The 17,244-nt window shown below is 42.1% G+C and overlaps 1 protein-coding gene across 1 annotated transcript; it reads left to right on the top strand.

Moving 5' to 3' along the window:
* Nucleotides 1-850: 850 nt before the first annotated feature.
* On the top strand, nt 851-17,200 carry LOC103827264 (transmembrane 4 L6 family member 1-like). Its single transcript, XM_009102757.4, has 6 exons — nt 851-981; nt 4,622-4,801; nt 8,183-8,248; nt 13,624-13,769; nt 14,548-14,734; nt 15,219-17,200. The coding sequence occupies exons 2-6, from the start codon at nt 4,631-4,633 to the stop codon at nt 15,237-15,239; spliced, it is 591 nt and encodes a 196-aa protein (XP_009101005.1). The 5' UTR covers nt 851-981; nt 4,622-4,630; the 3' UTR covers nt 15,240-17,200.
* The last annotated feature ends 44 nt before the right edge of the window (nt 17,201-17,244 follow it).

The following is a 17,244-nucleotide window of genomic DNA, read 5'->3' as shown; positions in this document are numbered from 1 at the left end:
GGACAAAGATGCTTGTCAGAGATTCAGCTGAAGGAAGGGATCTGGGTATATTCCCAGCACAACTGGGCCCAAATCTGACTTACCAAGACACATATATATTTCTGTGTTTGAAAGTTCAGACATATTTTAACAGTTATTATTATCATCACATTTTCTACAAAAGAAACTCCTTTTCTCCTGAGTCTTCTCCCAGTTCAGTTTTATTGTCTTATTACTCTTTACCATGTTTTACATTTCTTGGCCCATCCCTAGTGTCCCTTCAACCTGTATTTTCTCCACTGCCAAAGCAAATTTTCAGTTTCCCTTCTCTATTCCCACTCTCTCCTCCTCGGAATAGTGTGTTTTTTTGTTTCCTTGCTCCCTCTCTTGGTCACATCTCTTTTGTCCACAGCCTGTCTGTCCTTCTTTCTCCTTTTTCTCCTGTCTTGCTGTGAGTCTTCTTCCCTTCCCATCCCCATTCTCCTCATCTAACTCTCCCGGGAGCATGCTTTGGAGCACAGCCAGTACTGAATTTTAACAGCCACAGCCTGGTGTGCAGAAGATGATGCCACACCAATGCCAGACTTTGCTATGCTACCACCTTGTACTCCAACCACACTTTCTGCCAGGTACTCATCGTTTCTCTGCCATCTCCTGCCTTTTCTCTTCTGCCAAACTCCACACAGCTGAAATGGTTACAGCTGTAAAAAGGTCTCCACAGCTCTGATCCATGTGTCCCGGGGGCTGAGGCATTGACCATTGGAACACTGCCTTAAAATAATCAATAACCGCGGGTGACACGCCAACCTCTCACTGGCCAACCAGGGATAACTTGGGGTATTTCCTCATTCTCAGAGAGAAACAGCTGTTTGTTTAATAGAGGCTGTCACCCAAAAACATCGCTGTGCCTTGCTCGGATGGTCACACTCCAGGAGAGAGGAGCTGGAAAGCCTGAAGCCGGCTGTGGGGAACTCTGGAGGCCATCTTAGCCCTGCTTAGAAGGTAAGCAAAAGTATTCACATGCTTACTGTAGCATTAAAAAGCAAAACTTTCTAAAAACCTCACTAAAAATTAGAAGCTTGTTCGAGCCACCTTGCTTAACGAAGCTGCAGAATGTGCTTTTGTTTGGTGAATTAATAAAGTGTTTTAGTGCTTCTGGCAACCCGGAATGTTTTCCTAAGCTATAATAACACACCTCTGATGTGCACAGGTGGCAAAGCGGCATGGATTTAGGTGGTAGAGGCTCTCAGTAGGTCTGGTGATTGTTGTTTAGGTAAGTTCTCCCTGCAGTTTGAAGTGGTATTGAGATAGGTCAGAGAGAAAGGGCTGGAACCCCCAGCTCTTCCCACCAAACCAGCGTCACGTTGCTTTGTGCCATACAAGAACCAGGCCCTCCAGCCATGTACGAAAGATGCAGAAGAGAATTTATAATTCAGCTACAAGGCTTAGCTTTTTGTAGAAGGAGGCTAGGCTGCGCCTGTGCTGGTTTTCTTCTCTCAGGGGAGGGGAGGTAGGTGAGGTTGGGCAAAAAAATGGAAAGGCTAAAGTTGGAATGAGATGGGAAAGCAGGCAGGCAAGAGTTAGTGTAAAAAAATAACCTAGACACTGTTATTTGAAAGACAGGTGAAATATCCAGTATTATTTCCATTTTTCTCCTTTCTCTTTCCCCACTTCATCTTTCACTTGCACATTGTTTGTCTGTTTAGATTTTTATCTCTTTGAACTAGGACTTTCTCCAGAGGCTTGCAAAATGCTTTGCCAAATTTTGAGCACTGTGTAAACAACACATAATGACCATAAACACAGAAGTACCTCTGTTAAAAACGATCCCATCTGGAATAGTTTAATGCCAGTTAGCTTATTTTAAAGACAGATTGTAAAGCTCAACATGACTGCAAAGTGCTCAGAAGAAAATGTGCACAAGCACAGTGCTCTTGTTGAACTCATAGCAGCAGAGAACGATGCAAATTTTTTGCTATAGAAATGCAAACTCAGAAGAAGCCTCTGTCAGCAACAGCTTCTCCACACCAATCTTTGTCATAAAACTTTCCGGATTAGCCAATGCACATGAGTAAATTGAGGGACATTTCATTGCTGACTGCCTCAGTTATTACAAAAACTATTTGCACATAACAAGCAAAGGCACCTGCGTGTGCACAAAATGGTGCGTGCCCATGTCCTTATCCTTCTCTTGCATTTGATAATGGACTCACAGGAAAGCAAAGCCCTTTTTGTCATAAACTGACAGTTCTCTCTGAGGACAGAAATCCACAGCTTGATATTTTGTATTTTCATGCACATTTTATATTTTTATGCATTTGAAAGCCTTGAGGTGGAATGACGCCATGACAAAACATCACAAAGAAGTTGTGATCAGTTTGTGCCATAAAGTTGAAAGTGATATGCAAGTTCAGTAATCTCTGACCCAATAGTCTGAAATTTCCAAACTGACATGGAGGCATATCTGTGGATCCACTTTTGTAGGGATCAGGTTTTTCTCTCTGGCTGTAGATCACATCATGGGTGCAGTGTGAGCTGAGGTTGTAGACTTTGGTGAAGAGGGGTCTAATAACAGCCTATGAAAAACTGGGGTTTAACAGAGCTGATGGAGCAGTATGAGAGGATATAATGAGGAGCAACAGCCCTGTTTACAGCTTTGGAGATTCAGACTGGACACGAGAAAATACTTTTTCATCAAGAGATTGGGCCAACCCGGCAACAGGTCACCCAGAGAGGCAGTGGTGGCTCCATCCTTGGGGGTTTTTAAAGCTCAGCTACACAAAGCTGTGGCTGACACAGTGACCTAGTGTTGGTGGTAGTCCTGCTTTCAGCAGGAGGTCAGACTGGACACCTGCAGAAATCTCTCTCAACCAGTTCTTCATTTATGTTCATTCTTTGATTTTAAAAAAAGAACCTGGATGCTATGAACTACTAAGCCACTGTATGTTATGACAGATCTCTGAAAAGGAGATGGGATGGTTTTTTGACCTATCCTTAGCAAACAGACACAGAATTAGACAAGATTGCAGCTTTTCAGATATTTTAGGGTGGGTGCCAAGCAGGCCCATAATCCACAGTCTTACCAACCCTTACGTGCAGAATAATCACGTCACAGTAAACAGTATATGTCTCAAATTCTTGCTGAGGGTGTATTTTTGACTGAAATAGAGGAAATGCAGCTGGTAGGCACCCTAGGGAGGCTTCCCTGCTTGTCCCAGTGCCAAGGCAGGGTTGAACATTCACATGGTATCCTTGGTAACCATTTCCTATACCTTCAGTGCAAGAGATTTCAAATCAGCTTCCCAAGACAGTGGTCCCAGAAAACCCAAGGCATCTGTAATGGGTTTAGTGCTGGCTAAACGTTAGTGCAGCCACTAGAAATTATTTACTTATTTCTTGCTGTGAGATATGGATTAGGAGGAGGAGGACAAAACAGGCTCAGGACTTTAAAGGGTATAAAGAGAACTTTATTAACAATATTAAAAGAAAAATTATAAGCAAATCAGAATAGCTCTTCAAAACACTTCCCCCCCACACCCTCTTTTCTTTCCCCCTGACAACATGAAGAGACAAAACCTGGAACTTTTAGTCAGTTTACCACTTCTAAAATAACCTTGCTTTAGTTTACTTGGGGAGAGGAGTCTCTCTTGCCATGCTATGGAGACTTTTCTACGAGAAACAGTTTTCTCGTGGCTTTAATGTCATAGCAAATCAGCTGCCTGGGAAAGGCAAATTTTTTGCAGTGTGAAGGTCTTTCTTATGCTTTGCAGCTTTCTCAAAGCTGCTTCTATGGGCTACGTCAACTCATGGGGTACTATTTTAAGGATAAGCTTTTATGCTTTTTTAGCATAAAAACAAAAGTTCTTTTTTTTTTATCTCTGGGAACAGAGGTTTTTCTTCTTCTAACCCTGTGGCAAAATTTCTCATCTCTCTTATCTTTTTAAGCTTTTTATTGGATTATAGCTTTTTAGCATTTATATGCTTTCGCATGAGTGAGTTTTTTTCATGGGCTGTGGGTAAATGCTGCATTTCTTTATGCACTTTATGAATTATAGGGAAAAAATGAAATTTGAGATAGCAAAAAATTTATCTCCACTACAGCCCCACAAAAGAATTTCAGCCTAAGACGCAGGCATCTCCTTAATTCTCCCATATAGAATTTGACATCTCCAGAACTAGCCCTCCGATTGGTAAAGGGGATGTCAATCTTCCCCCTACAACTGAAAACCAGGCTTGGTTAAACCAGGACAGCATCCTCCTCCCGTTCCACTCAAGGCCTTAGCCCTGACTGCCAGCCAGGGTATCTGTTTGTGGAGTCATGGTTTTGTTACTGATATTCCCAATGGACAGACAATTGTCCATTAACAACTAAAATGAAACTCTCTGGTAATTTCCTAGCAACACAGGTTTAGTCCTACAATTTCAAATAAACTCAGTTAAACATCCCAGTGGTGAATAATTCAATTTTAAATAAATTCTCTTAAGGGAACAGGGTCTGTAGAACAGTATTATCTGTGTATGTCTTACCTGAAACATTTCTTTCTAAAAAATTGATTCTTCTTTTATCAAAGTATAAAACTGCTGAAATCTGGTGTTCCCTGCACCGCAGTAACCCAAACCTCCCTGTATCTTTCCTGAGCAGAGAGCTGCCATGTGCACGGGGAAGTGTTCAAAGTGCATTGGGATCACCCTCTTCCCACTGGCAGTATGTGCCATTGTCTCCAACATTCTTCTGTACTTCCCCAATGGACAAGTACTGCAGCTCAGCGAGATAACTGATTTGGTCTGGTTTTTCCACGGCATTCTGGGAGCTGGGATACTGGTAAGAGATTAATATTTATTGTGAGTTGCGTTCAGTTCTGTTTTAAATTTGGGGCCAAGAAAATCTCCGTTAAAAAAAAGAGGTCGTGAAAATATGTTTTGCATAAACATGTGAACAGCTTAAATGAGAAGTTGGGTATGTAACTGAGAAAATGCATTTACGGCAAAAAAAGTGCCTAGTCAAAGAAATACAAAACATTCCTGAAATAAATATCAGGACTCAAAGCTAGGAGGAAGCACTAGGCCTGACTGCTCACTGTGGAGAAGTTACACGAGTGTTCATCCTCCAAGAGTGAAAGCAAAGCTGAGGTCAGCTGGAGGTGGTGAGTTTTCACTATTGTCTGCACCCCCAATTCACAAAAACATTAAGGGAAAATCAGAAGCGTGTTTCAGCAGGTGTTAGTTCGAGACCCAGCTAACACTTTACAAATGTGGAGTTGCAAATGGGTTCGTAAGCTGAATGCCTCCTGTTCCCACACTCCCACCCACCTTCTTTTGGGTTGGATCTGGTTTGAATGTGCTCTTCTATAACTAGTTCTCCATTCCAGGCCTCAGGAAAGATCACTCTTATGTGAATATCCATGTCTAGAAGGGAACATGTTGGGCAATACTTATCTTTCCAGTTCATCAGAAAGCCTGCTCCCCTTGTGCTCTTTCAATTATCTACCCAAGTGCAGTTAAAAAGCTGAGCAAGTAACATACATATGACCAGTACTGGGCAGATGGCAAACTGGCACAGAGCTGGGCAAAAAATAAATGAATCTTTTAGAATAATTAACTTAGAAAAAAGTAAATCTCATTCACAGTCAGCCTATAATGCAGCTTCTGCTTAAGTCTATGGAAAGCCTGCGGTGGCTCTGGTTCGTACTCATATTTCCCAAAGCAGAAACATGGCATAGGGTCATTCATGAACTGTTCTCCACCAGCAGCTTGTCTGCTTCTTCTTGTGGCTACCACTTGAGTTTATTACTCATGCTGAGCTTGAACATAGGCATGAGTTTGTAGAAGGAAGCAGTGCAACTACATGAGAGACCTTGTGGAAAATTCGTATCACTGCAAGCCCAGGAGTCATTGGCGTTCAATGAAAGGAAAGGAAAGATGTTAGAGGTGAGAGCGTCATTGGCTCATTGAGAACGTGCCTTCTTTTAAGGCTTCCACACAGACTTGCCTGTGGCCAGCACCACATACATCAAAAATGAGAACAACTAGTCAGAGGAGAGGAAAAATTTGCATTGACCTTCAAAACACAGCATTAGGAGTAATTATTGATGCACAAACAATGCTGTTGAGTGTACATGTTTTCCAGAAAACAGCATGAGAAATGCCCACAGGTAAGGGGAAAGAAAGCATTATCATCAGCTCCATCTTCCAGGTGCTGGAAGCATGGGAAAATGAAGATTGGATTTCAGTGTCCTAAGGAGTTAAACCAAGGGACAGGATGTTCCACGACTGGGGTCTGGTCCATATCCTGACACTCCAGTGAGGAAAGATGAAGCTGCAATATGTTCCCCCATGCACCTAGATTCCTCCCAAAGGAAACTGAGGCAAGCCATGCCAACAGGTTGCCCATTCTTGGAGAATTTCCCACAACAGTGAGCCAGCAAACCTCTCTCCACCTGGGAATTTCATCTGTAGACTGACACATAGACCATCAGCGCACCCTTTGGCTGAGCAGCCAGCTCCACCCTTTCCTCCTCTGCTGAATTTCTAATGGAAATTATATGACATGAAAACCTCTCAATTTCCTTATTTCAAATATTTAGGATGTAAAGAGAGTAAGACTGGCTCTATGTGTCACAGTAACGCCTTTCCTCATAGAAAGCCTGTGAGCAACAGAAGGAAATGCCTGACTGAGCCATGGCTCACACACAGCTCTTGTTTTACTGACAACAGCCAAACCCAGCAAATTCTCATGCCTGTGTCAAAAGGCAGGTGTTTATAATCAGGCACTGCAGGAAAAGAAAGCTGCCAAGGAAACCCTTCATCCTGAGCCAGGCTAATAGATGATACAAAAGTGTTTGCCACTTAGATGGGAAACCTCGAAAGAAAAATGACAGCCCTGGAGGAAAAGGAATGTTGGTTTGATGGGCAGAGGTGCTAACTCTCCTTCTCAGTGCCTGACAGTAGAACACTGGGGCTGAGGCTGCCTTGGGGACCATTTGTGATTATTTAAGAGCGGACTTCTTTGCAGGAAGAGGAGCACATTTTAACCTCAATGCTCTACTTCTGCAGGCTTCCAGATGTGGTCCAGCCAACATTGTAGGTGCTGTAGGTTGCCTCAAGGGTGTGCATAAAAGGCAACAGAGAATAAATACTTTGAAAAATATTTAGGAGCCTACAAATCTAAGCAAGTTTCATAACAATGTCCTACACTGTTCAACAGAGATATTCACACTACACATAAATTCCGTAGGCTTTGTTTGTCATGGACATTCTGCTCTTCCTGCCCTACATGAGAAAAAATCTTGCCAGCATCTAGTCATGCCATTTTTACAGTTTTTACCTTTTATGTTTCTTTGATTGATTGGTTGATTGATTTGGGTTCTTCTTCTTTCATTAACTTTATGGTAACCATTTCCTAATTTTTTTAATACTCCTTTACTTGTGCTGCTGTTTGAGATGCTTTAACCAGCATTGGTGTGTAGAGACAAGGCAGCGGGAGTGTGCTGGCTGCACAGCCAGACCCACAAAAGCTTTTCTTGCCCTCTGGCTACCAAACTAAAGGCAACTTTTCCTAACTCCAGAGTCTGTAGGCAGCATTATATCCCAAGTCATAGATGGTTACTGGCTGCATTGTATTGGTCCAGCTCCGCCTGATAATTACCATGGAGAAAGCTGATGTGAACTGGAAGTTCCCCACTGACCGAAGTCTATCTTGTAGGTTTTCCAGAAATTTAGCACAAACCAGCACCCCGCCCCCCCCGCCCAAACCAAAGTGAGATCTGTTTCAGGAAGCTCAAGGCTGATTTCCTAATCATAATCCAGAGCAGAATGCTCAGGAGGTTTAAACTGACATAATTCCTAGTCCAACTGTGTATCTTTTCTGGGCAGAATTTCAATTTTCTCAAAACTGATGCATTTTTTCCAAAGAAAAAACCCCAACAATACCATGCTGAACCTTTTTATACCCTGAAAAAAAAGCAGCACAGCTTCAGCAATCAAAATTGATGTACCAGCAATTTGCCGGACAGCTCTAGGTGTAATGCCACACTTATTTCTGAGTAACTCTTCAGCAGCACCAACATCCAAGCAGGTGTAACTCCCAGAGAAGAGACAGAAGGTGACTTACATGTGAGGAACATGATGCCCAAGCTCTTAGAATTTAAAAACCACCCCAGCAGAAGTGCTGCACACCAATTCAAAGCCTGTGCTTTTCTTACAGGTTATTTTGCCATCATTCATGATGCTGGGAGCAGGTGGAGCAGGATGTTGCGCCAACAGATGTGGGGTAAGTGGATATTCGTGTGTTGAAATGGCACTACAGAGCTTGTGCAATAGCTCTTGAAATGGCTGCTCAGCAGGTGGAAATGTGCAGTGACAAACCATCACACCGCTGTCAGCAGCCATGTCAGGGAAACGGAGAAGAGGAGCTTGATCTGCAGTGTCCATGGGCTGGGGCTGAGAGCTCAGTCAGCCAACAAGAACGTTATGATGGTGCAGCTGCTGATAGGAGGGAAATCAGCCAGGGCTGGTGCTGGAGCCCTCAGGCACAATGATGAGGGCAAAGGAGACTACATCTCATGAAGTAAAACATTGCTCCAGCTTCCCCTGCTCAAGGCAATTATAAAGACTGAGACAGTTGCCTGTTCCTCCTGCTTCCACAGAGTCCTGTTTCCTCTATACTATTCCATGGCGATCTGCTTTTCCACAGGTTCATCCCTGCTTTTTTCTGTAGGAATACACACGTCCCCTTTTTGCAGGTCCATGCCCAAAGTGTGAGATGCTGCATCTGGCACTGAGGAGCCAGCACTGCTTCCTGCAGTTCTGATCAGTGTCTCACATGTGCCCAAATATTATGCATGTGAAATGTGAAAATGCAATTTAGGCTCTCTGACAGCTAAAGAAAAGCCAGAGAGATGTTTTGCTTGATAATTAAGAATATTATAAAGTAACATGCTATAAAGGCATCTCCGTTCATCCTCAAGCCATGGGCACAGACTTCTGTGTGATTATCATTATTGGCAAGAATAAACTGACTTAGAATTTTTTCAAGTCTGCATCATTCCCAGAAGCAGTCTGGAATGAGAGATTCCATGCAATAAAGCACATCTCTCTGCACTCTTCAATTAGTATTTAGTCTGATCCATGAGAAAACATTTGCCTCTTTAAAACATTTTACTTAATTTATGATTCATAATACTAAAATAGCATTCTTTATTAGGATGTCACACATTAGCAGGCACATCCCAAGGGACATGCCATTACATTGATTTTACCAAATGTCCCATGCACAGACAGGATGCTGACAATGGCCAGGCAGGACAGTTGCAGAGCTGGGTTGAGATCGTAGGCACCCTGCAAACAGTGCCTGAGCTAGCTGCTTTGCTTGACTTTGAGTGATGTAGAAAGCAGTGATGAAAACCAGCCACTGTAGTGGCTCACTGAATCTGTTAAGTCACAAGGGGAAATCCAGCTGAACTGGGCTGAATTCACACAGCATCTCAGGTGTCTCTTCTCCATACTTCATCCCAGCCCTAAATATTACAGAGCCAAGAGTCAAACTTCCCCAGGCTGGCTAGGTTCATTTTCCAGCCCAACAACACAGGTGGTAGCACAGAGGCCACATCCACAAACCCACCACAATCCTCCATTCTCCCCCTCCTCTTCCACTGAGCCATTTCTAGCAGCAGTACATCAATGCCAGATACCCTGTCTGCACCTTCCCATCACTGACTGGTTACCAACAAGCTGTTCTCCTCTTCTTTATTTGCTGTTATGGAGGAATAAAATAGATGTTAGGAAAGTGATTTGATTATGCACTGTGATATTTTGTAGTATCAGGAGAATCACAGAATCATTAAGGTTGGAAAAAAACTCCAAGTTCACCAAGTCCAACCTTCAAATGAATACCACCATGCCCACTAAACCACATCACAAAGTGGCTGATGGCCAAGTGATGAAGCTACCGGAACCAAATTGGAAAACAGGCTTGGTGAGGACACTCTATCTATGAAAATGCTCTCTTTTTGAACACACACCCTTCTGGAGTCATACACCTCTGTGAGGTGGAAATGGTGAAGCTCTACCCACTGTGTTTTAAACAGACTGTGGCTCAAAGTAGGGATGAGATGGGGACATGAGTGAAGAGTGAATGGCTGTGAATAACACTAAAAACAAGTTTACCCTGCACAGCTCCTGGGGAAGAGTGATTTCCAAACATTCAAAAAGAGGTCAGTGCTGCAGGGAGATATGAAGGCTGATGGTCTGCTTCTTCAAGGGACGAAACTGCAGGCAAAATGTGCTTTGTGGAGAGTGGAAGAAAGTGCACAGGCATCCAGAGCAGGGGGGCTCAGGAGTCCTGACTATAAGGGCTGTATATGGAAGGCAGGGTAGGTATGGTATGAGGCCCTGGAGAGCAGAGGACTCCTGGGATTGGTTCAAACATCCACAATATCAGCAACCTCCCAAAGTGCCAGAGCTCCTTGGGAGGTAGGTCTGGATGGACCTGCTAAGGGTTGCCCACCTACTGACAGAAAAACAGCCCTCATGGAACTACTCAGGAGCCTCTGTAATCCAAAGGCAAGTTTGGGCACCTTTCTGCTTTGGATATCTTAGGTATAAAATCATAAATTACACTTGAATACTCCAAATTGCAAAATTGCTTGTCATACTAAAAAAAGGGTAAAAAAGGTTAAAGAATTATTTCTGATCAGAATTATTGTTCAATTAAAACATAACATTTTGCTCAGGGCAAGGACTCTGTTCTATTTTATTTTGCACAATTCCTGGTTTAATAGTTTCAGACTTCATCAAAGCCTTTACACACTGCCAAAGTATCTTCAACAGTAATAAAAACAGTATGTTTCTCATACTTTTTATTCACTTTAGTGAGTTTTCCAGTTCACAGAGATTACATGCTACATTAAGTTTCTTCATTAATCAACTTTAAATTATTACTTACAAACATACATCAATAGCTTCTTGTCCTTGCATTATGGAGTAATGAATTTGGAAAGTAATAGATTTAGAAAGCCTCAGTGTCTTGCAGCTTAGCACGTACACATCTGAAATTATCCACTGCACTGACGGGATGAGGAAAAAGACCCACCCAAAATACAGCTTCTCTCATTGCATCAGCAAACATATACTCCAGTATTTCTAAGTCCTCCTTTAGAGTCACTTGTAGAACAAGAACAGCCATTGCAGCTTTCCAGACAAACTTGAGCAAAGATATCCAGATAACCAGACAGAATAACAATTCCATCAAAAACAAACAAACAAAACCTAACAAACAAATAAACAAAGAAACAACAACAACAAAAAAACCCACCCAAAACACAAAAACGCCAAAAAACACTTCCAGACAAAGAAACCGAGAAGAAAGAAATGTGTATGGAGCAAGAACCACACCAAGGGTATTAAAGAGCAGCACAAGCTGGAACAGGAGGAACTTGGTAACTTCACCAAAGTAGCTGATACAAACATTCAAAGAATGAATTCTAGGAGTTTTCATCAGCTCACCAGGGACAATTCAATTAAAAGATTGAATAAAGCAGGGAAAATCAGCAAAAATGGTCAGCAAAACCTTTTCAGGAGTACAGAACAGGTCAACATCATGGGAAACAAATTTCAACACACTCAAGTGTCCCAGCTTAGGCGTCCTGTTGCAATTAAGGACACAAATGAGGAAATTAAATATTTCAATAAGAAGTACAACTAGGGAAAATGCTGAAAGTTTGAGATGATGAAATGGTTAATAAAATTCTTGGATTTTCACAGATTATGATGCAAGCCTCCAGAAAAGTCTCCAGATCAGTAGATAAAATGGGGAAATGCCCCTGCATGTCTAGAAAATGCTGAGGAGAGCCAATCTAACAGCTGTAGCAACTTCAGACTCCTCTTTTGGTGACAAGTAAAGTCTCTGTCTAGATGATCTTGTACACAGTAAGGGAAATAGCTGGGAAGAGGCTAGTTCTACAGATTCCAAATGAGACAATCATGTGACAGAACACAGTCATCACAGATAGCACTGACAAGTACTACTAGTAGTAACTGCTATCATAAAACATAGTAGTACCAAAAGACCATTTGACTTTGTCTTCATAATTATCTTTGGGATGCCCTAAAATGAATTGTTAACATAATTAGGATCCTTCAACCAAGAAGCAGAATGCAGAGTCAAAGTAAATGAGAAAACAAGTGGAGAAAAGTGATTCAGAATAGTCACTCACCTTCACCACAAGGCATGGTTGGTGATCTTATTGTGAGAGACAGTGCATCAGCTACAACCCAGACACTGTTTTGGTCCAGGAGAATAGAGTACATTAGCTACATTTTGCTGACAATGGAGCTCTGCTAAGAGGCAATTCAGCCAACATGCAGATAAAGACTAAAAAAGAGTATCCAGCTTTGAGTTGTTACTCAGTTATGATTAAATAAATCCCATGAGAAATCCCAGCAACTTTTAACTCAAGGATTGCTTCAGAGGCAAAACAATGCACAAATTTAGCCAGTTCACACACCAGCATCATGCAAAGTTCTACAGAAAGCATCTGGCTGGGAAGCTGGAAACTGCATGAACCAGGATGAATGTGTTCAGACAGTGAAGACTTTTCAAGGCTTTGTCAAAAAAACTCCAACATGGGTGGTGGATATTTCCTTTTGACTGTGTAGTGCAGTGGTCTGTGGAACAACTGGGACTAGGAGAAGGTTTCTACCTGTCTTGTGGGCTGGTGGATTTCACCTGGTATTTGCTGGCAATGGGGATTTATGACACTTGAGATATTTGGCTTCAAACCTGAGTCATGGATGAGAGTATTTTGGATGTGCTTCTTTGGTCATGCCTTTGTCCTGACTTTAAGGCAGGCCTGCTGCCTTCTCCCTGCTCCAGGTCTTCCCCTGGCTCTATGGCAGAGTTGTGAACAAGCACAAACAGTGATTTTTAGCAAGACTATTGAGAAGCCTGTCCTAGATGCACCACCAGTAGCACCCTCCTGGGATTTTTGTTTCTATAGACAAACAGCAACCGGATACATCCCATTCATTACTAGAAAAGTACCCAGAATGGAGTAAAGGTAACATTTCTGTGGGAGTGGCTGATGTAAAACATGAATGCATTACATACAATTTGAAGTCACTGCTGGTTTTTTGCCATGTCCAGCACAATTAGATTTCTCAACATGAGAAGTGGTAATTGCAGGTCATGGTGTTGCAAAATGAAGGAAAGCAGCAAAAAGAAAGGCTTTTTTGCATTCCATCAATTAGCAAAAACAATTAACCTAACTTTTGTTGCTTTCATACCTGGTTCAGTAGTTGCTTGCCTTTTTCTGTTGGTGCAAGGGCCAAGAAAGGTGAAGAGTTGGAAATGCCAAGGCACATGATACAGAACAGATCAATCCAGGACTAGCCTTATACTGGCTTTTGAAAGAAAACTCACCAGATTTTTCATAGTTGATAGCATAAGCATAAAACTCAATAAGTTCTTTAACATCTAGGGCAGCTACAATAGCCAGGAAAAGTCAACTGTTTCTTACTCCCACAAATTAAGTAGCAGTTTCAGCACAAAGTAAGAGACAAGAAAGAGAATTCTTTCTCATTCACTGTGAGTTCTCCATGCTACTCACACCTCTGTGCACACTATGTTGAAGGTCTTTTCCCATTCAGATGCTGCTGTCAGTGATCCTGTCTGTGATGGGATTCGCAGGAGGAGCATATTGTGTGGTCATCTCTTTGTTGGGGCTGATTGGGGGTCCTCTGTGTGACACAGGTGATGGAGAATACCTCTACCCTTTCAGGAATGACACTCTGGAGTAAGTATGGCTTACAAGCTCCTCCAATTTTGCTTTCTCTTATCCCTCCCTTGTCTTTTTAAAGTGAACTTGGATTTTTCCAAAATAAACTCATGGTTCACCCTGTGTATACCTAAACTCACACTTCTCTGAGTAGCATGTTCCAGCTGGTCATTTCTTTGACCAAGAAATCATCCTTGGGCAAATTGCTTGAGTTTCATCTGCTGCACTTGCCACAAGCCCCTTGTGCAATTTGCACCACGCTTTCAAAAGTGAGCTGTGATTCCCACTGGAGTCAAAACGAAATGTTTGCTTGCTGTGCCACATTAATCTGTTAAACAATGAGGAATTCAGCCTGCTCCACGTGCTTCTGAAAATCAAAGCAAAAATCTTCTCTAAATCTATAAAGTCAACCTTGACAACTAGGTTCTTCAACTCAGAGCTAGAGATAAGGAATGGACTGGGATGAGATACCACAGCAGGAATGGAGAATGTGGAGACACATTTTAAAACCATATGGACCTTTCTATTTAGTTATTAACACAATTTTGCCATACAACAAAGAGGAGATTCTTGTGCATGCAACAAAGTACAGATGTGGCTCTCTTCCCTAATTATCGATTGCACGTCTGCAGTGAAGGGAATTTGACCAATTATAGCACCAGCTTTGACCAATTATAGCACCATTTGAGACTCCCTTTGTGCAGTCAAGTTCAGAAAACAAAATGCCAGAAAACAGAGACAGCATTCTCAAGTTTTTACTTTCTAATACCTTGCCAATTATTTTCTTCTATCACAGAGACAATTATTTGTTTAACCAGACAACGTGGAGTATTTGCAAACAACCTGAAAACATCATCCTTTGGAATATTGTCCTTTTCTCTATTCTCCTGGTCATTGGTGTGATTGAAGCTATTCTTTGTTTCATTCAAGTCATCAATGGACTCACTGGATTCATATGTGGCACATGTATGAGGAGAAGAAAGGTTGGTATGCAGTAAAAGGGTCCTTTATGTTCTTTCCAGTTTTATTTTTCAGGCTCTGGTGATGGTACATGAGAGATCAGCACAGTCCCTGGATGAGCTCCTCTGGGCAGTACAGATGCATTTGCACAGTCTCTTTCTGTCTGTCACATCATAGTCAGGGATAATCTGGTCCTCATATTTTTCTAAACAGCAGTATGACATTGACATACTCATTGCATGGTTCTGTTGCTATTTAAGAAGCCTTTTTGAGAAAATGTAGTGACCCTCCCCAGCATATGTAAGTGAGAGACAAAAAGTAGAGATTTTTAAAATTGGTCAGATGCAGTAATGTTGTTGTTTTACAGAATGGAAGAAAACATCTTCCAAATTTCATTTATCACTATTGCTTCCTTTTCATTGTTTCTTTTCATTGTACAACATATTCGCAGTAAGTCAGATATCCCCTGAAATATTTACTAATCATCTTTCATTCATTGTCTTTCAGACAAATATTTCTGGAATGTGAATGACCTACAAAGAATGCCAAGACAAGCCCCAAAATGCTGATTCACATACAATAAGGATAGTGCACTGTACTGTTTTATTTATGGGGGACAACAAAAAAAAAAAGTTCAGGTGTTTCACAGGGCAAAATTATTTTTTTACAATGAAGTCAGAGTGGAAAAGGGCTAGATCATTTCAGTCTGAGACTCCACATTTTCATCTCTCTAAACATACCTGCTAAACCTCAGGTACTGGCAAAAAACATTAACCTGTCTGGCCCTTACTGCTGTACTTGTGTATAAAGCACAACAGTCCTCAGATAAAAGGCCATCACTTGCCCTCTCATGTATGTGGGAAATGGAGCTATTGTTAATGTATACCTTTATCAGCTGCATGAAGCAGATGCTCTCTGGCTGATGTAAATAATGTCCTGTGCTCCCCAAATCTGACTATGAGCTCACCTGTCTGTTCCTATTAATTTTCAAATGGGGCAGTCACAGGTTTGAATGAGGATGGGCAGAGAATATATGGAGCAGTGTTTGAGACCCTGCAGAGGAACTGAAGAACATGGTTTTCAGCCTCTTTCTGCCAGCCTGGAGCCAGATCCCCTTGCCAAAGCCCAGGGCACTTCTAAATTGGATCTTCAGGAACATCTGAGAGTTGTGGCAGCCTTAGAGGAGCATTTGAGTCAACACAGGCAATAGGGTTTGCAGCGAGAGCTTAGAAATGTCTGGTTTCACAAAAGAGTGAAGAACCTCACCACCAATTTTGCCTTCATGAAACTGCTTAAGAATTTCACTAACATCCACACAGGTCTGTAGGGCTGCTCTAGAATAGAGCACATGGATGAAGGAATTAATTCACCAAAGAGAAATGTTGTAATTATGTGCAGCTTAGTAATAAATAGAAGATATAATCTGAAGGCAGCAAGTTGCATCAGCTTTAGTTTTTTAGCCACAGTAATACCAACCTGGAACTGCATAATTCCCCATCATCACTCAAGAGTAAGCCCTTGATCTTGAGCTAATGCCCGTGACTGGAAGTTTCAGAAAACTCATCATTTCAGTGACTTCCTCAAAGGTTAATTCTTGGACATGAACTGTCAGTCAAACCATGAAATAATCTTTACCCATCCTGAATGCAAGTAGGCAGCTATGAAAACCTGAATACCTTTAAAGCACTTGGAGCCTATTTTTCCTGATTTATGTTTTCTCAAAGTTGTTTGTATTTCTGCACTGTAGTATGGGAACAAGCCCTTAAAATACACTTACTGCAGACATATGTGGCTGCTTGTGCTGTCCTTTAATGCAACGTGCAAAATGCTTCACATTCTCCTATGTATAAAATGGAGAAGAAAAGGCCAGTTTCCTAGATGAGAAGCATATGCACCTTGGAGCATAGTTTCACCCCTAGAAGGAGGAAATTTAACCTGTGAAATTTAAATGCAACTTCTGTAAAGAAGAAAGCGTAAGACTCGTTGAAGTTTGCAGTCCATCCCTAGGTGCACCCAAACCTGCCAGGTGGCTTAAAAAGCTCATGTTCTTTGCCAGCAGTGAAGCATGGACAGCACAACCAGATACAGCAGACAGCAAACCAGGAAAAGAGTGAAAGAGGCAGTGGGAAAGAAAGATGTTTGCATGTAGTCAGGTGGAGAGAGGTTCCTTCATCAGCACAGGGGCTCTATGAACTCTTCACAGTCCTTAAATACCTGCCTTTCCTCATCCCTTGGTTTTGACTCCCTTACTCTCAGCTCTGGGATAAAGCCAGCCTTGGCTGTGCTAGCACCAGGAGAGGAAGAGATACCCACTGGCACACCTCCAGCACAGAAAAATAAATGCACTGTGCTGCTGCCATCTGCTTGTTCCAGGCTGTCCTGCCCTGGGGATGTCTGTGTGCTCCTGGGAATACCCTCTGTCCTGCCAACTGTGTGACCACTGGCCTCACTGATATATGTAAATATTAAATGTTGTTATTCTGAACTTATTTTCTGGCTTGATTTTTGTGGTCTGAAGGACTTGTGAGCTCAA

Source organism: Serinus canaria, chromosome 1 (assembly GCF_022539315.1).
Source record: "Serinus canaria isolate serCan28SL12 chromosome 1, serCan2020, whole genome shotgun sequence".
In the NCBI taxonomy this organism is placed as follows: Eukaryota; Metazoa; Chordata; class Aves; order Passeriformes; family Fringillidae; genus Serinus; species Serinus canaria.
This window is presented reverse-complemented; position numbering and strand designations above follow the sequence as displayed.